This window comes from Lacerta agilis, chromosome 3 (assembly GCF_009819535.1).
Source record: "Lacerta agilis isolate rLacAgi1 chromosome 3, rLacAgi1.pri, whole genome shotgun sequence".
In the NCBI taxonomy this organism is placed as follows: domain Eukaryota; kingdom Metazoa; phylum Chordata; class Lepidosauria; order Squamata; family Lacertidae; genus Lacerta; species Lacerta agilis.
The window spans coordinates 104,604,402-104,624,106 of NC_046314.1; the positions used below are offsets into that span (position 1 = coordinate 104,604,402).

Consider the following 19,705-nt stretch of genomic DNA (forward strand, 5'->3'; position numbering starts at 1 on the left):
GGAGGCCACGATGGAAATGAAAGCAGAAAAGGCTGGGTATCTTTTCTGATATAGCAAATAATGACAAATGTGGGATTAAAACTAGGGGCTGGGGAGAAATTTCTCAGAAAATACTTTCCTGATCCCCCCCTTTTAATATCTTTTTTGAGCTCCCTTCAGTCTCTTGAATAATTAAAACCCCCTGGATGAAATACTCCCCTCCCCAAACCCCCTTCCTTACATGTGAAAAGTGAATGCAGCTGCAGATCCTGTTTTATTATTGTTTAATACAATTTTAATATTGTTTAAGAGCTTGGCCTCATCTCCTCCTGGAAAAATAGAGAATTTTTGGAAGGTTTTTTTTTTTTTTGCACCTGAAATTAAGATGCAGTTGGATTAAACGTTCAGGCTACAGCTTCATGCTTGAATGGGGATTTGAACCCTAGTCTCCCAGGCCCTAGTTTGACACTCTAACCATTACGCCACATGACTCTCAGTGGTCTGACTCAGTATGAGACAGCTTCATGGACTCATGGAGCACAGTTAGTTCACTGTGGATCAGTAGTGGACAGCACGGTGGAACTCTGCCACTCACTTGACCTCTGGCCAGTTGCATTGTTGTTGATTCCTGGGAGGTAGAGGTGGAGGGACTAGGTCTGCTGGGTGCAAATGAACCAGTGGAGCTAATCCAGGGCTCTTGCCTGTGTGTCTGAACCATTCCAACCTCACCATCACCTTCCCCCCCTAGTAAGTAGCAGGGAATAGCTCAGACTCTTAATCTCAGGGTTGTGAGTTTGTGCCCCACATTGGGCAAATGATTCCTCCATTGCAGGAGGTTGGACCACAGGATCCTTGTGGTCCCCCCCAACTCTATGAATCGATGGTGTGACCAACCAACCGGTGGTCAGGTCAGTGGGGGTGCCCCCCATGCTGTCCACCCCTGCTGTGACCACGACACAGGGAGCAACTCAGACGTTTAATTGTTCCCTTGGATCCCCCCTCAAATGCTGGAATTGCTTGCTCACTTGAGCGAATGAACTGCCTGCTTTTGTATCTAGAGATTGCGGCGGACCTTGAATGCAATTAATTTGCAGACTTTGAACTGCAGGGCTATAGGCTGTGTGTGGCAATTCAGTGCCTTTAGCTTGGTTTCCGTTTATATAGCTTGACAGCAGCATGTGTTTTGTTGCTGGAATTACCTCCGCCAAATGCTAGGTACAATAAATATAACTGGGGAAGGTCATTTCATCTCCAGCTATTTCAAGAGCAAAACGATACCTTCTGGAGGGAAGAGAACAAGCGCGGGTTTCTAAAAGGGCATTCAGTTTCCCAAAACCTCGTTTATCACACCCCACTGTTACTTAGGGCTTGGCAAGGCTGCAGACACAAATCACTTTTAGCAACCTCATCCCTGGGAACTCTGGGAACTGTAGTTCACGGAGGGGGTTAGGAAGCAGAATTCTCAGCACCCTCACCAGACTACAGTCACCAAAATTCTTCAGTGGAAGCCACACAGGTTAGAGTAAAATTGGTCTAAGTTTGTAGAACAGATAGGACCATACACAATTTGCAAACGGCAGTCCAGCTGCAGCTAACTGTTCGGTGAGATTAATTGCCGATAAGACCCCATTTATCTCTAACATGTAGACTTTTTTCTGTTTAGAAAACTTTGAGTAACTTTCTGTAGCTGGCATGATTTCCCCTCCCATTGCTATACTTGCCTCCTTACTAAAGTACTTGATAAAGTCCACCTCACACTGGGACACTCACAGGGAAACCAAAGGTATTGTACTACCAACCTTACTGTATGCTTGTGGAACGTGGACCACTTATAAACGCCATCTCCAACTTCTCGAAAGATTCCATCAACGGTGTCTCCAAAATTTTTTACACATCACTTGGGAAGACAGGCAAAATAATGCCAGTGTACTGGAAGAAGCAAAGATCACCAGTGTTGAAGCAATGATTCTTCAACATCAACTTCGTTGGACTGGTCATGTTGTGCAGATGCCTGATGATCGTCTTCCAAAGCAACTACTCTAATCTGAACTTAAAAATGTGAAGCGTAATGCTGGTGGTCAATGAAAGAGGTTTAAAGACTCTCTCAAGGCAAATCTAAAAAAAATGTAGTATAAACACCGACAACTGGGAAACACTGGCGCTCCAGTTGGAGAACAGCTTTCATCAAAAGTGTCATGGGCTTTGAAGACGCTCAAACTCAGGATGAAAGGGAGAAACGTGCTAAGAGGAAGGCACACTTGGCAAACCCTCACCATGATAAACTCCTGCCCGGAAACCTATGTGGAAGGACGTGTGGATCCCAAATTGACCTCCACAGTCACTTACAGACTCACTGTTAAAACCATGTTTGTGGAAGACAATCTTACTCAGCTACAAGCGATCACCAAATAAGACTAAAGTACTTGATAAAGTCCATCCCACACTGCCATACCTAAGAACATAAGAGCCTTGCTTGGTCAAGCCAGTAGCCCATCTAGTCCAGCATCCTGTTCTCACAGTGGCCAACCAGTTGTCTGTGGGAAACCAGCGAGCTGGACCTGAGCACAAGAGCACCCTCCCCTCTTGTGGGTTCCAGCAACTGTTATTCAGAAGCACTGCTGCCTCCAACAGTGGAGACTTATCCTCCACGAACTTGTCCAATCCTCTTTTGAAACCATCCAGATTGGTAGACATCACTGCCTTCTAGTTGAGTGAGTGCCAGCATTTCACTCTGTGATGGTGAAGAAGTACTTTATTTTATCTGTCCTGAATATTCGGCTTCCCTGGATGTCCACAACATCCGCTTTCTCTATGCCGTGTATGATATTACAAACCTCTGCCATGTTACATCTCCCTTGCCTTTTCTCTTAACCAGTGTTTCCCAAACTTGGGTCTCCAGCTGTTTTTGGACTACAACTCCCATCATCTCTAGCTAGCAGGACCAGGGATGATGGGAATTGTAGTCCAAAAACAGCTGGAGACCCAAGTTTGGGAAACTTTGCCTAAACTAAAAAGTCCCAAATGCTGCAACCTTTCCTCATAGCAGAGTTGCTCCATCCCCTGGATCATTTTGGTTGCTCTTTTCGGAAGCTCTTCTGAACTTGCTTTTTAAATTTATTTTAAGACTCATAAAGAAGAAGGGCAGATTTTTTGGAAGATCTCATAGGGTGGTATTCAACCAAGTATTATGGAGAGTAGCACCACTGAAATTGATGGACCTAACTTAGCCATGATCACTAATTTCAGTAGATCTACTCTGTGTCTTATTGATGTGTATGCACCCCACCCACATATATGTAAAAGAGTGGGGGGGGGAATCTATGAATTAGATGAAGGAATTCTCAAATATGTGGCACACTGAACACACACAGCGTTTTGCTTAAAAGTTCAGATTTCTCTTTCCCCACTGCATAAACAAACAAGCAAATGGAAAATGGCTAAAGCATCATTTCCCCATTGGAAATAAGGCCAGGTAATCTGGATTTCCAAAACCTCATTAGGATGAGATGGATTTCAGAACCTCTTTGTTCAAGGTTTCGAGTGTTCTCTCCCTCCCTCCATCTACAGCCTGCCGAATAACAGCCTTGGGCTTTGGTGAGAGATCCAGCTGTCTGATGTCCTCCAGGGCGAAGGAATGCAGCAGCCAGTGGTTATCATTGGAAAAAAGGGATTCTTCCAGCACCTGCAAGAGAGTTTCCTTGGAGGCATTTCACACTCCCATCTCAGAGCCTTGTTCAGCCTTCATTCTTGGAGAAGCACATTCTTCATGTGCCTCTCCAAAGGCTGGCAAGATGACCTGTTTACCGAGCATTCACCCTGGTTTTCTCACGCAGAGTTTAAGATCGTGTCTGGTCTTTGTTGAGCATTCATTCTGATTTGTTTGTGGGGAGCCTGTATGACAATGAGCATTCGTCCTGATTTGCTGACAGGGGCTGAAGCAATTCAGTTAAACACATTGCAAACTTCATACAGGGAAATCCCTTTGGCAAAAGATGGGACTCTACGGCACCATCTGGTGTCACAGGGTGTCTTCCCATTAATCACCTGCTCATTCGACCATTTTCAATGCATTTCCAGGTCACTACCCTCACTTTCCTCCTCACTTTCCTAACTGCAAAAAATCTATTTCTTTTTCTAAATCAGATTCGCGGCACAAGGCTGAAAAGTGCTTTAATCCACTTTAAATTGCACCACCCAAGTCCCCCAGTTTGCACTTGAATCTCTCCTGGAGGTGCCCTAATTACACAAGGAAGCTGCTATATACTGAGTCAGGCTAGGGGTCCATCATGTCAAATATTGTCTCCAGTGTTCTCATGCAGAGAGAGATTTTTCTCCCCACCTCCAAATTAAAATACTACCTGAGTATTTTAATCGGAGGTGCCTGGAGTTGAACTTTAGACATTTTTCATCTGACTTCCTATGCTGAAAAAACCCGAAACCCTTTCTTGATTTCCTTCTCTTGCCACCCCCTTTACTACAGGTTTGTCTGCCACCTGTTATTGACATGATAATAGTGCTTTACAGAATCACAGAATTGTAGAGTTGGAAGGGACCATGAGGATCATCTAGTCTAATGCCCCGCAATGCAGAAATCTTTTTGCCCAATATGGGACTCAAACCCATGACCTTGAGATTAAGAGTCATTAGTAGTAGGTTCTGCCTCTGTTTATTCCCTTTCTTTCTTTCTTTCTTTCTTTCTTTCTTTCTTTCTTTCTTGTTAATACTTATTATTTAAGGCCAGCTTTCAATTGAATGTCTCATCTCCCCCCCCCGTCCCCCCCAGCACCAATAATTCATGACCTTTTACAAAGAAAGAAAATAGATCTAATTCCAAATTTGACAACCTCCTATAATTAACAGGGGGCAAACTATACATCATTATCTGTGGTTCTGCAATTGTTATGTTTCCGCTGGTGATCTTTAAAGCTCAACATTGCATAAGGGGGAGCTTGGCATTTGAGTGGGGGGCTGCCAAGCGGGTATGCTATTTTTCTGTGGGGGTGGGGGAAGATATGGAAAAACGGTGGTTTGTGGATGAGAGAGAGATTTCTGAGCAGACAAAAGGGAAGAAAGGAAGAGGTTTGGCATTACCTTCCCTCTGCTGATCTGCTCTCCCAACCCGAGGTTCCTTGCTTGCTGGTTTGCATTACAATAAGCCCACAGGGTTCAAAATTGGGAAAGGAGTACAACAAGGCTGTATATTGTCTCCCTGCTTATTTAATTTATATGCAGAATTCATCATGCAAAAGGCTGGACTGGATGAATCCCAAGCCGGAATGAAGATTGCCGGAAGAAATATCAACAACCTCAGATATGCTGATGACACAACCTTGATGGCAGAAAGTGAGGAGGAATTAAAGAACCTTTTAATGAGGGTGAAAGAGGAGAGCACAAATTATGGTCTGAAGCTCAACATCAAAAAAACTAAGATCATGTCCACTGGTCCCATCACCTCCTGGCAAAGAGAAGGGGGAAGAAATGGAGGCAGTGAGAGATTTCGCTTTCTTGGGTTCCATGATCACTGCAGATGGTGACAGAAGTCACGAAATTAGAAGACGCCTGCTTCTTGGGAGAAAAACAATGACAAACCTAGACAGCATCTTAAAAAGCAGAGACATCACCTTGCCAACAAAGGTCCGTATAGTTAAAGCTATGGTTTTTCCAATAGTAATGCATGGAAGTGAGAGCTGGACCATCAAGAAGGCTGATCGCCAAAGAATTGATGCTTTAGAATTATGGTTCTGGAGGAGACTCTTGAGAGTCCCATGGTCTGCAAGAAGATCAAACCTATCCATTCTTAAGGAAATCAGGCCTGAGTGCTCATTGGAAGGACAGATCCTGAAGCTGAGGCTGCAAACCTTTGGCCACCTCATGAGAAGAGAAGAATCCCTGGAAAAGACCCTGATGTTGGGAAAGATGGAGGGCACAAGGAGAAGGGGACGACAGAGGACAAGATGGTTGGACAGTGTTCTCGAAGCTACCAACATGAGTATGACCAAACTGCGGGAGGCAGTGGAAGACAGGAGTGCCTGGCGTGCTCTGGTCCATGGGGTCACAAAGAGTCGGACACGACTAAACAACAACAACAAGCCCACAGGGAAGAAAAATCAGAGCACTGTGATGCATTGGGTCAGTGCATCTGGCTGCTAACCAGAAGGTTGGTGGTTCGAGCCCCCCTACCACCAGGGACAGCTGTGGGCAGGATTTCTGCATTGCAGGGGGGTTGTATTGGTGACCCTAGGGGTCCTTTCCAACTCTACAATTGTACAATTCTATGATTCTATATGCTCAGCACTTATTTGTGTGTGCAAGGATTTCTGTTTGTGCAACAGAACTTACATGCCCTTCAAATGCAACTCCCCCCCCACTGCAAAAAAAGATCGTGTAATTCCAGCTCCCCCTTTCCTCACAGGACTGTACTCTAGAAGAAATTTATCAGCACATGCAAACACACAAACAGAGTTTGCCAGCAAGGGGGCGAGAGAATGAGTTGCAGAACCAATGCAGACACATCCCCACCGTTCACCGTTACAAGTTTCAAATTAGTGTGCTACAAGTAGCCCCCCGGGGGACTATAACTGATCTAACATTTATCTGTAATTGAAATGCGTAAATGCAAAAAGTAAAAGTAAAAAAAGCACTATCTCAGCTGTCTTTAAATTTACTGACTCTAACACAACCGTGAAAAGCTTTTCCTTTAACAATTTGGCACAATCTAATGGGAGAAAAGTAAACACAGAGACAGGAAGCAGAAAAACGAGAAGTTGCAGGTGTTTCAGGTAAAATGAGAAAACAGATATTTTTCTTTTTCTTTCTTTGGAGGGGAGAGGAAATCAATTTTGGATAACTGCAGTGGTGGCGTAAGAAGCCAAGAAGAGACATTCTGGATCAGACCAAAGGACAATCTAGTCCAACATTGTGTTCTTGTAGTGGCTAAACAGATGTCTATGGGAATCCTGCAAGCGCAATCAGCCTCCATGGGTGACTCCTATTTGTCTATAACGATTTTATTTTGTGAATTGGTTTTATTCTGTGATCCACCCTGAGACCCGCGGGTATAGAGCGGTATGTAAATTCAATAAATAACAATAAAAATAATAATGTCTGATTAAAACCTTATTCACTGAGGAAAAAATGGCATTTCGTGTCACTCTCTCCTGTGACCAAAAAGTAGCACCAATTTGAGTGCTTTTTTTATTATGTTGACGCCGAATGTTTGAAGCTTCCGGACAGTTAAAAGAAAGCACTTCTTCATGCAGTGCATGAAATTAGACAGTGGAACTCACACCCACAGGAGATAGTGATGGCTGCTAACCAGTTTGGATGGCTTTAAAAGAAAATTGAACCACATTCAGGGGGAATAAGATGGTGCTCTGCCTCTGTGGTTGAAGGGAGCAATGCTTCTGAATTTGCTGAGAGCCACAGGAGGGAAGAGGGCTCTTGCACTTGAATGCTGCTTGTGGGTTTCCTACAGGAATCAGGTTGGCCGCGGTGAGAACAGGAAGCTGGGCCAGCTGGGCCTTGGGCCTGATCCTGCAAGCTCTTATTATGCTATGTCGTTGTTTTATTTATATTCCCCCTCAGAGCTAAAATGGCCGGAGTGGTTTTAACAATCAATTCCTCTTTGTAGAGAACTCTGCAACTGTAGCTCTGTGAAGAGGTTTCCTGGCAACTCTCAAAAACCCTAACAAACTAGTTTCCATGATGCTTTGGGGGAAAGCCACGGCTGTTAATGTGGTATAGCACTGTTTTAAATGTAAGGTGCGGTTGTGACAGGTGTGTGGATCCTCCGTGAGCTGGAGGGCAACGGGGAAAGTGACTGGGATCAGTGGTGTCGGAAGCCGCTTGGCCACCCGGAGCAGCAAACCCGGGGGCACCCCAGGGCGGGGTGTCACGCCATAGCACACATGCGCAGCGTCACTACGTACAACACATGTGCCACTACATAGCAACGCTGCGCATGCACGCTACGTAGCAGCAGCGCCGGCAAACCACGAGCAAGCCTCGCTCCGCAGATTGCTCGCAAACCTGCTCGGTGCACGCTTTGCTTCTTCCGGCCCGCCCTTCACCTCCGCCCAGGAAGAAGCAAAATGTGCGCTGGCCGAGCAGGTGAGCTTTGCAAGCCAGCTGCTGCCGAGCGAGGCTTTTTGCCGGGTGGCGGGGCTCAGCTTGGGAGTCACGGGGGGCGGGGGTGCCGAGTGTCACCCCCTCCAGGGTGGCACCCGGGGCGAACTGCCCCCAACACACCCCCTTGCTCCGCCCCTGACTGGGATGTAGCTAAGGTGCTAGTCCTCACTGTCCCGACATTTCCTTTATGGTCAAGTTTAGGGGTGCCCAGCACGGCATCCTCCAGGTGTTGCTGTACTACAACTTACATCATTCCTGACTGCTAGCCATACTGACTGGGGCTCATCGGTGTTGGGATTCCTGCAACAGAGCAGCACACTGGCTATACCTGCTGAAGGTGCCTTCATTACATAACTTTAGGCACCAGGTGAAAACGTTTCTCTTCAACCAGGTGTTTGGCTGGTTCACATCCTATGGCCTTTTAAATGTGATGGGTGTTTATGTGTGTGTGTGTCACTGGTTAGTTTGGCTTTCGTTTTGGCATGTATTTTGAGCTTTCATTCTGTGTTTTTATGTTATGAACCGCCCTGTGATCTTTGGTCAAATTTAATAAATAAAAGTAAAGATAAGTACAGTGCCTAAAGAGGGCTTCTTCACTCATTTTCCACTCCATAATTTTAAGTGTGTGATAATGGCTTTAAAGAAAACAATGCTGCAAGCGGAGAATTCTGCTTACAGAGGCATTTTCTATTTGTGTTTTCCACAACTGTTTGTTCCCCCTTTTTGCCACATTTCTGAAGCTTTTATTTCAATCACCTTCCATGAAGTACATTGAGTCCTTGTTCCCTTACCCATTGGAGACATGAACTCCAGAATCTCTGTGTTTGAGATTACTGATAAATTTCAGCTTTTGTAAAACCAACTGATGTTGTTGTTGTTCAGCTTTACCCCAGTTAATGCTTCCATGCTGAACAGGAGGGCGTCTATTCTTTATAAGTAGGGAAGGAAGGGTTGAGCTGTTTCTGGTCTGTGGCAGGTTTGCATGTGCTCATTCATAAGTCTGTTCCATCTCATTCAGAGGAACAACACAGGTGAAGAGGAAGGTGTCTTTTGCTGAGTCAGGCCATTGGTCTTTCTGGAACAACAATATCCACATATTGTTGTGGCTTTTACAGGATTTCAGACAAGGCTCTCTCACAGCCCTACCAGGAGATGGAAAGGACCTTCTGCATGCAAAGCAGATGTTCTACAACTGAGCTACAAGCCTCATTTTGAGGGTATGCATTCTACCCTAAAAGAGAGGTGGCAGAAACTACAGCTCTCCAGATGTTGAACTCTCAGTTCCTATTAGCTCCAGACAACATGGCCAATGAATGGTCGGGGATAATGGGAGTTGTAATCCAGCAACAACTGGAAGGCTGCCCACACCTGTATGTATGTAGCGACCTAATCACTGTTTGGGATTTGCCAAAACAATGTCAGCGCTAAAAAACAAAACAAAAACATGGACCCATTGAAATCCTCAAGTGTCCCTATTGAGAATTGCTTTGAAAAACAAAACAACAACAGGAGGAGGGACAACAGCAGAGCAATTCAGGACAAAGGAAACAGACCATCAACTTAAGGTACTCCCTGCTGCAAGGTGTGGTGATGGCCAATGGCTGTCATGGACCAGCTGGATGCAGAGGAGGGAGGGGGAGGGGGGAAGGCACCAGCTGGGGAACCCCCAAAGGAAGAAGGCCCAGAGCCAGACAATTGGATGATGATGAGTGGTCACAGGGAGAAGAGAGAGCGGGGGGAGGAGGTGTCAGAAGCTGAAAAAGTAATCGAGTTTAGCGAGCAGGGAGATGCTGGGGCAGAGAGCTCTCGAGAATCGGAGGCAGGAGAGGAAGTGGGGCAGGAGACAGAGATGAAGCAGTCTGCTGAAGAAGCCAGGGGGTCTCCCCCTCCTGCTGCAACCAGCTCCCCTCCTGCCTGGTCTCCCAGAACAGGCAGAGAAATGAAGAGAGAAGAGCAAAGAGAGACAAGACCACAGAGCCGTAGGCTGCTGGGAAAGGAATCAGGGGAGGAGCCTTAGAAAGCTATGGGAAGGTGAGGACCTTCAGTTCTCGCAACTGCTTCATTGGGGCAAGACCTACTGGGAAAAGTTGCTGCGATCAATAGGCCTGCACTGTTTGGGTTTCTTTGAATAAAGAGTTTAACTTCACTGACACGAGTGGGTTTTTTTTTAATATATTGCTGGCCGACTCTGGGCCCTGGCTCCTGACAACGGCTTTAAAAGGGAACTCATGGATGAGAGGTCCAATGGCCATTGGCCATGAAAGTACCAAGCGCAGAGGCTATGTGGCACTGACTTAATATCTGGGGACTGGAGTGGGGGGTGGTGAGAGGCCACACAAGCAGCAAGGAAAGATGATACATCCCTTGCTGTAGCTTTCCAGAATCATCCTAGCTGGCTACTCTTGAAAAGAGGGACCAACTGATTTATCACAGTTCTACACTGCCCCCCAATTAAACAATCGGCAAGGATTCCCATTGCTAACTACTGGGGAAAACCACAAATCCTAGCTTTAAAAGAAAGAGAGCAGGCAATTTGGCACAAGATCCCGATGTATATAATAACATGCTATACTGAAAGGGGGGAGGGAGGTATGGGAAGGAACTTTCGATAAGCTAAAAGACTTGTTAAACCTGTGGTAGAAGTTTATTTGTTTTTTTATTGGTGCAATGAAACAAAATGTACGACAAGCTGTTTTGGAGGTAATTTAAGGCAAAATTGAGCCGAGAAAGTTACATTGTAATTGTGCAAATTATGTATAACCATAAACTGTACATAAATGGCGCTAACTATAGAAGCCTCTGGAATATTCACAATGTTTTCTAAGCCCCCCCAACTTGCTCTCCTTTATTTACTCACTATTTTCTTCTTCGTTAACACAAAAATGTCTGCATTTTAAAAACAACAACGAGAAAAACAAACGCATCCATGAAAACCATGTAGCCAGTAGCAGTAAATTTTAGGGCAGAGGTAAAAAGAAAACAAGGAGACACCTTTAGTGAATGGTCTGATGGAGTGGAGAAGCTTACCTGACCCCCTGGCAGGTGAGTTGCTGGAGAGGAAGAGGGGAGGGCAGCATGGTGTAAGTGGACCAGCAGGAGAATCAGATTGTCTCCACTGGTGCGTTTGCACTGAGCTGACCTCCCAGCTGCCTTGCCCCTCCCACTCCCAGTAAGAAGCAGCCAATTACCTGCCAGGAGGTCAGGTAAGCGCCTCTGGCCCACCCCACCATGTGCTATTGCCAGCCACAATGGAGCTACAGAATGTGTCTCCCAGCCAGGCTGGGACTAAGACCTATTAAGCTTCTCTGCTCATCCATCCATTGCCATTCCGGGTGGCTTCATTAGAGGGAGAGAAGCGAGACAGAAAAGCAATGTCCAATGGCCTGTCTGGGACCACCTGACATTAAGCTCCTCCCCTCTCTAGTGGTGATTGGAGAAAACAGTGAAGAGCTGTGCTTTCTGCTTTGTAAGGGCTATTCAATTTGACAGATAGGGTGGAACTAAGATCAGGGTCAACTGTTTGGGCCGAGATTTTTCAGCCTCAGAGAGCTACAATTCCCAGAGTGAGTTAACAGACAATCCTGCTTCCCAGGGAACTCTGGAAACTGCAGCTCTGTGAGAGGGAATAGGGGTGTCTTAGCAACACTCAGCACCCTTAACAAACCACAGCTCCCAGAATTCTTGAATTCTTTAAAAGAGGAGTCGGCCTCCTCTTTTAACTAGCGGCATCTATCTGGCATGCTGAATGTCTCAGATTTAATCCCCAGATCTCCAGGGATTCCCTGCCTGCAACCCCAGAGAGATGCTGTCAGTCATTGGAGACAATACGTACTGAGCTAGATGCGCCAATGATCTGACTCGGTAGAGCAGCTTCTTTTGTTCAATTTCATTGCTTTCTTCAACAGTATTAAAATAATATTAAACACTGATTAAATCTGGATCCACAATCGTGGCCAGGATTTACAGATAGCGAAATTGCGTTCTCCAAAATATTTGTTGAATATATCTGTATTAAGTTCTCTACCTGCAAACGAAGTCTTCTGAAGGCGATCCAAAACTCATGCCACCCAGAAGCTTCCAGTTTGAAGTGTTCAACTCTGCATGCTTGATTTACAGACTTTTCGGCAAATATTTGGAATATTTTAGTAAGGCCTTGGTTGGTAAGTAGGTATGCATTGGTGAATCAGACTTGTGCGGAATTCAGTTAAACAAAACTTACCCACGTCTGTATTTTATGTCTGAAAGAACTGGAGGCAGCAACAATTGAACAAAACTGCTTGTAAAAAAATGTCTGGGTGATTAATTTCAATCTTCCAGTACACAACTCACTTTAAGGATGTTATTATGGTTTATGCAACCCACCTCCTTTACTCGTGATGAAAATAAAGTTTGGGGTATTGTAAAAGAAAAGGCCCCCTCATGGATCACTGCCTAACTAAGATCATGGCCACTGGTCCCATCACCTCCTGGCAAATAGAAGGGGAAGAAATGGAGGCAGTGAGAGATTTCACTTTCTTGGGTTCCATGATCACTGCAGATGGTGACAGCAGTCACGAAATTAGAAGATGCCTGCTTCTTGGGAGAAAAGCAATGACAAACCTAGACAGCATCTTAAAAAGCAAAGACATCACCTTGCCAACAAAGGTCCGTATAGTTAAAGCTATGGTTTTCCCAGTAGTAATGTACGGAAGTGAGAGCTGGACCATCAAGAAGGCTGATCGCCGAAGAATTGATGCTTTTGAATTATGGTGCTGGAGGAGACTCATGGACTGCAAGAAGATCAAACCTATCCATTCTCAAGGAAATCAGCCCTGAGTGCTCACTAGAAGGACAGATCCTGAAGTTGAGGCTCCAGTACTTTGGCCACCTCATGAGAAGAGAAGACTCCCTAGAAAAGACCCTGATGTTGGAAAGATGGAGGGTACAAGGAGAAGGGGACGACAGAGGATGAGATGGTTGGACAGTGTTCTTGAAGCGACTGGCATGAGTTTGGCCAAACTGCGGGCGGCAGTGGAGGATAGGGGTGCCTGGCGTGCTCTGGTCCATGGGGTCACGAAGAGTCAGACACGACTGAACAACAACAAAAGAAAAGGATGTACCATCAACAAGACAGCAGATTTTTGAGGACGGTTACCCCAAGATAAAACTTGGCAAGCAAAACAATTAACACCAGAGATAATCCAGTCAAACGTTTTGTTTAGGCGCCTCAGCTTTTCTGTCTAGACTCAATGGCTGCTGGATAGGAAGCACTGGGAATCTTTATGCTGCAATCTTGATTGCTTCTGAAATGCATAAGATTATTTCAAACGAAGGAGGGCAAGGAACTCATTTAACTTCAACTGGTATCTCTTCTAACCAGTGCTATTTTTCTAGAAGAATTGGTGATGGAGTTCACCATGAACTTCCCATTTGGTCTCTTAGAATGACAATGGTGCCCAACTGAGAGTTGCTGGAGCTGAGCTCCGGTGAGCTCTGGCTGAAAAATATCTCTCTCTGCTTCTAACTTCAATAAAGATACCATTCACTTAGCCAGACTTATCCATGTAAAACTTGCATAACATTTTCTTCAATCATTCCCAGTCAAAGCAAAGGAATGGCATGGGGTGTGCAGGCACAAAGGCAATGGGTGGGTGGGAGGAAACAACTTGCTTTGTGGATCGTGGAAGCCTTATGATGATCTCATGGAGGACAAGGGGGATGGGGGGGTTAAATCTTGCTTAATTCAATTTCCTGCATGGAGATAACTTGAGTACATGTAGGAAATTACATGTATTCTTCTTAGAAGCTAAGCAGGGTCAGACCTGGTTAGTACTTGGATGGGACACCTGGTTGGTAATTTCTTAGGTTGTTGGGTTTTTTTTGCATTTTTCTCCCATCGCTCCTCTCAAGAAGCTGTGATCTTTGCCGCCCCTTTTCCATTCTAACTTCACAACTCTTCAAAAGTGGCTAGAATAAGCGTGAATGGCCTACAGGAAGCTTTGTGGCTGAACAGGTGACAAGACAGAAGTACTGTTTTTGGGGGACAGGAGGCGGGCAGGTGTGGGGGACTCCCTGGTCCTGAATGGGGTAACTGTGCCCCTGAAGGACCAGGTGCGTAGCCTGGGAGTCATTTTGGACTCACAGCTGTCCATGGAAGCGCAGTTTAATTCTGTGTCCAGGGCTGCTGTCTACCAGCTCCATCTGGTACGCAGGCTGAGACCCTACCTGCCCGCAGACTGTCTTGCCAGAGTGGTGCATGCTCTGGTTATCTCCCGCTTAGACTACAGCAATGCGCTCTACGTGGGGCTACCTTTGAAGGTGACCCGGAAACTGCAATTAATCCAGAATGCGGCAGCTAGACTGGTGACTGGGAGTGGCCGCCGGGACCACATAAGACCGGTCCTGAGAGATCTGCATTGGCTCCCAGTACGTTTCCGAGCACAATTCTAAGTGTTGGTGTTGACCTTTAAAGCCCTAAACAGCCTCGGTTCTGTATACCTGAAGGAGCATCTCCACCCCCATCATTCAGCCCGGACACTGAGATCCAGCACCGAGGGCCTTCTGGCGGTTCCCTCACTGCGAGAAGCAAAGCTACAGGGAACCAGACAGAGGGCCTTCTCGGTAGTGGCGCCCGCCCTGTGGAACACCCTCCCATCAGGGGTCAGAGACATAAACAACTACCTGTCATTTAGAAAATACCTGAAGGCAGCCCTGTTTAGGGAAGTTTTTAATTTGTGACTTTGTCTTGCATTTTAGTATTTGTTGGAGGCCGCCCAGAGTGGCCGGGGAGACCCAGCCAGATGGGCAGGGTATAAATAATAAATTATTATTATTATTATTATTATTATTATTATTTCAACCAGCTCTGTCTGAACTGACAATTTTTTTGTATTTTAATTGGTTTTTTTTTTAATTGGTAAGTAGAATTTCTGAAGCACCCACCTAACAATCGCCAGCACGACATTTCACAATGTTCGGCATGGCAAGGTGGTTAGTGTGTCTGACTAGGACCGGGAAGACCAGGGCTCAAATCCCCATTGTGACTTAAATCTTGCTGAGTGACATTGGGCCAGTCACCGGGCTGTCAGGTTAACCTTTCTCACAGGATTGTTATGAAAATAATGCGGAGTTGGGAAGAACCATTTTCAGCATACCGAGTTCCTTGGAGAAAAGGTGGGATGAAACTGTTAGAATAATATAATAACCAGAAACGTTTCAATGGGTGAAGCGAAGCCACAATGCTAGCTTCCTAACAGGAAGGTGAGGGGCAGGGGCAAAGGGGTGGTGGTGGTGATGGTGGCGGGGGGTTAAAGTGGTGCAAATTTAATGGCACCAAACTGGCTCCACTAGGACATTTTCACTGCACAAACTTCCCTGCCACCTCTCACCTTTCTCCAGGTAAGCAACAGGTGAGATGCCTGCTGGGAAGCTTGTGAAGTGGGTCGACCCCAGCTGGCAAACCACTTCTGATAATGGCAAGTTCTCAGTCTCTCAGAAGAAGGCATTGTCCCAACAATTATAAAAGCCAAACAAAAGTTTTTTTTGCTCAATATTTTGGCACAGGAACACTTTGCCTATTAGGGGGTTGATTAATGGCTGCTTTTTTATCTCTTTCCTGCTTCCATCTGCCTTTCTTCCAATTTTGGATTGTTGAGTGATTAGTTTCACAAAGGAACAGATGAGAGGAACAGATGAGAAGAACAAATGTTACCAAAAGAGGGTGGGGAGGAGTTGCCATTGAAATTTAGCCTAAAACACAATTGGAAGCAACTCTGGAGGTTCCTCTTTAGGTGAAGAATCTAAAGAGTTTTAGAAGATAATTACTACTGAAATCTCTTCAAAGACGGGTGGTGATTCTGCTTAAGTCTAGATGGGAGGAAGCCATTATGGAGTTGCTGGACTCCTCTGCCAATGGTCATGGGACTTGTAGTCCAATGACACCTGCAGGGCTCCATGTTGGCTACCCCTGGCCTAGCCTCTAACTGTTAGAGGCTAGAGTCTAACCAGATCACGCTTAAGACAAAATTTGAAGTGAATTTGTGGGTCCTTTGTGCAACAGAAAATATGAGAATATGGTGTGAAATTTTGTGGTCAAACGAAACATGGTTAAGAAGAGGCACTCGGTTCACATGTAATGCCAAGCTATAGATAAACAAGCAAAAGTTCGTAAGCCAACAACAAACCATGTCTTCAGATCATGGTATGCTGGCAGTTAACAAGCCATAGTTAAACCATTGTGTAATGTTCACACATAGCACGAAGCCATGGTTTAGTAAACCGGGATTTAATAAACAATGGCTTAGAGAGCCAGTGTGATGTAGTGGTTAAGAGCGGTAGACTCATAATCTGGTGAACTGGGTTCGCGTCCCCACTCCTCCACATGCAGCTGCTGGGTGACCTTGGGCTAGTCACACTTCTCTGAAGTCTCTCAGCCCCACTCACCTCACAGAGTGTTTGTTGTGGGGGAGGAAGGGAAAGGAGAATGTTAGCCGCTTTGAGACTCCTTCGGGTAGTGATAAAGTGGGATATCAAATCCAAACTATTTTTCTTCTTGTGAACTGGGCCAGTACCATTTCTAGGCAGAGTATGTCAATTGAAAAGAGTATTTTGTTGCCACTCAACATGCTACGGGGGCTATGCATTATGTCCAAAAATCTCTCCCCTGTGTGATAGGCCTTGGAATGCACAGTGAGGTAACTTCCTGACGTATTTCCCCCCCCCCAAGTTCTCTCAGTGAAGTGTTAAACCTATATATGGGGTGTACTACTTCAGATTCCTTCCACATAGAAAAGTTGCCTAGCCTTTCCCCGATATGCTAGTTTTCTGCATGAGGTCATTTGGGAGGGGGAGGGGATTGAGATGGTAAGATGTGTCCCTCCCCTCCTGCTGTCCAAAGTGGTACAGCCCAGAAACATGTCTACCAAGAAATGCAAGTTCTCTTCAGGCATTCCATAAAGGGGGAAAGTAAACAAGTGAGGAGGAGAGCAGTGACAAGCACACCCATCCACCATCATTTCCATCACCTTCCAACTTGGGTAAGGTGACTGCCTGCAGCTGGGAGTCTCCAGTACCTGTGCAGGTTCTCTGTGCTCCCTTCCCCTTTGCCCCCTCACCCACAGGTATACTTTCCCAATAACATGAAACACCTTAAAGAAAGTTAATATCACTATCTGATCTCCGGAAAATGAACTATTATCTCTGCCGTTACTTGCAATGGAGAAGCAACTTACACTGGAGAAATTATTTTGTCAGATTTCATCTGATCCATATCTGCTTTGTCCTCCCTTTCTTTCAAAACCAACGCAAAGGCCAATTCCCAAAGTAGTTTAACAGCTGTTCCTTCACCCCAGGGAACTCTGGGAGGAGAATAGAGGACTCTCAGCACCCTTAACAAACCACACTTCCCAGAATTCTTTAGGAGAGAAGCTATGATCATGTGGCCACATAGAAATTTCATAAATTATCCCTTTGTTGTGCATAACCACATTGAGGTTTGCTGCTGAAAACAAACTTTGCTGAAATCTTATGCCTGAGGAAGAATCTGCACATGCTCTTTGCTCTTTCCCTTAGAAAGACAACTCCGCCTTATAAAACCACCCTGATATGTGCAACAATGCTTTGAAATGATGCTTACTGTAAGTGATGTGGTCTACTAAGGCACAAATGGGGAAAGTGTGACCTTCCAGATCTCAGACTCCAGCTCACATTGGCCTCAGCCAGCATGGCCAAAGTTCAGGGACGATGGGAGCTGTAGTCCAGGAATATCTTGTAGGACCACAGGTTCCCCATCCCTGGTGTCAACTCCTCTCAAACATTCATGGATACAGGGACAATTGTAAGGCCCCTTACTGGACCAAATCCTTGCTATATATCTTTGGTGCATAGGGTGAGAATCTGCCATTTGTGTTTCAGCAAGAAGAAAACCCCACAAATTTATTCCAGCAAGGACACCGTTAAGTATTGGTGGTAATCTCTGTGTTACGGAGCTGCGAAACATCTGATAAAGAACACTGCCTGTGTCAGTCCCCGAGAAATAAATGGGAACTTCAAGAAACTGCCTAGTAATTGGGAAATCCTACAGTGAGCTGTCTTCATTTATTCTCATTAGTGGTTCTTGTTCCATTTCATCCCATAAGGACCACTGAAAGAAATCCATCCTTATCTAGGACTCCCCCTCACGTACCCCCTACCCCCTCCCCTTTTAGGAAACTCTGCAAAGTACTGTGCGATCACGATGCAAACCATCAACTTCTTTGCAAAGGAGAAAACATCTCAGCGGAGAAGATAGGAGCTAGTTGCTACAACACTCCTGTTGAAAAGGTTGCCAGATTTTCCCCGGATAAGTTGTGCTGCTTTTCAGCAGATGGACTTTTGCTTTGTTCAGTTTCAGCTGTGTTCAAGCAAGGTTTTTTTTTTGTTTTGGAGAAAATGCCAAGTGCTTAATATCATAAATTACTTTGGAAACCCCCACTGCTGTGGGAAACTCCGATTGAAACTTTTTTTTTTTTTTGCACAGGCAACTTATCTCTCTCCAACGCTTGCAAAACGTCTTGGGGGGGAGGATTGCTGTGGTCCCAGAAGAACCAGCCATCCCTCCCTTTGAAAATCCGCCGGAAAGAGTGAACCCAATTTATCAAAGGAGGAGATAATCTCCAGAGGCCAAATCAAAAAATCTGCCATAGAGTTCTTTTAGTTGCCCAATTTACTCACAGTTCCGTGGCGTTCCTGGGGATGTCCTGCGGCACCTGGGTCACCTGGCTCTCCTTGCATAGAAACCTCAAGTTGTCCGAGAACTCACAGATGGGATGCTGCCACCCGGAGCAAGCCCCCAAGAGGAGAAACAGGCAGAAGCAAGCGGAAGGGAACAGAACCATGATTGCCTCTGCGATGCCCTCTCTCCCGGCCACTGAAAGGGAAAGCTCCTCCTGCCTCACTCCTTCCACCGAGGCACCGCCTTAATGGGCAATGGTGAGTCATGTGACACCCGAGGAAGGTCTTCTGCATGTCAGGGGTGGGCCAGAAGGTAGATCTGCAGTCAATGTGAGTGATTTTCAGCAAGGCTTGCTCCCTCCCCAGTTGTTTGAGTAAACAGCAACATGGCATCAGGGAAGGGCTGTAGTTCAGTGGCAAAGCACATAGGTGGACTGATTGATTGATTGTATTTACTGTACTTTTCCGTATATAAGACGATTTTTTAAAATTATAAAATAATGTAAAAAAAAAATGGGGTCGTCTTATACATGGATAGTTCAGAGGGGGGTGGATTGGTTTCAACTGCAAGCAGGAGATTGTCACTGACGATTGGGTGGGTGATTGGTGGCTGCGTCGAGGGCTGGTGTCGTTTGGCTGTTGCTTTGTCAATTGGGCGGGTGATTGGTGGCTGTGTGAAGGCCTGCTGTTGATTGGCTGCCGTTGCATCAGTTGGGTGTGATTGGGAGATGACTGGTGGCTTTGGTGATGTGTGCGATTGGCAGTGTCAGACAGGAGGCTGAGTGGTTTTTGGCAACCCCCCCCAAAAAAGCTCAACATCTCTGGGCAATCTCCCCCCATTATCTTAATTTGGAGTCCCCCAAAATAGGGGTCGTCTTATACACAGGGGTGTGTTATACATGGAAAAAAT

At 45.7% G+C, this 19,705-nt stretch overlaps 1 protein-coding gene across 1 annotated transcript in view; it reads right to left on the reverse strand.

The window, feature by feature from the left end:
* The window catches only part of FSHR (follicle stimulating hormone receptor), a 79,972-nt gene extending 60,912 nt beyond the window's left edge, over positions 1–19,060 (reverse strand). Inside the window, exon 1 of the mRNA XM_033145475.1 lies at positions 18,796–19,060. Within this exon, the coding sequence (XP_033001366.1) occupies positions 18,796–18,959 (164 nt within the window). The 5' untranslated portion in view covers positions 18,960–19,060. The remainder of the gene's footprint in view (positions 1–18,795) is intronic.
* Between the last annotated feature and the right edge of the window lie 645 nt (positions 19,061–19,705).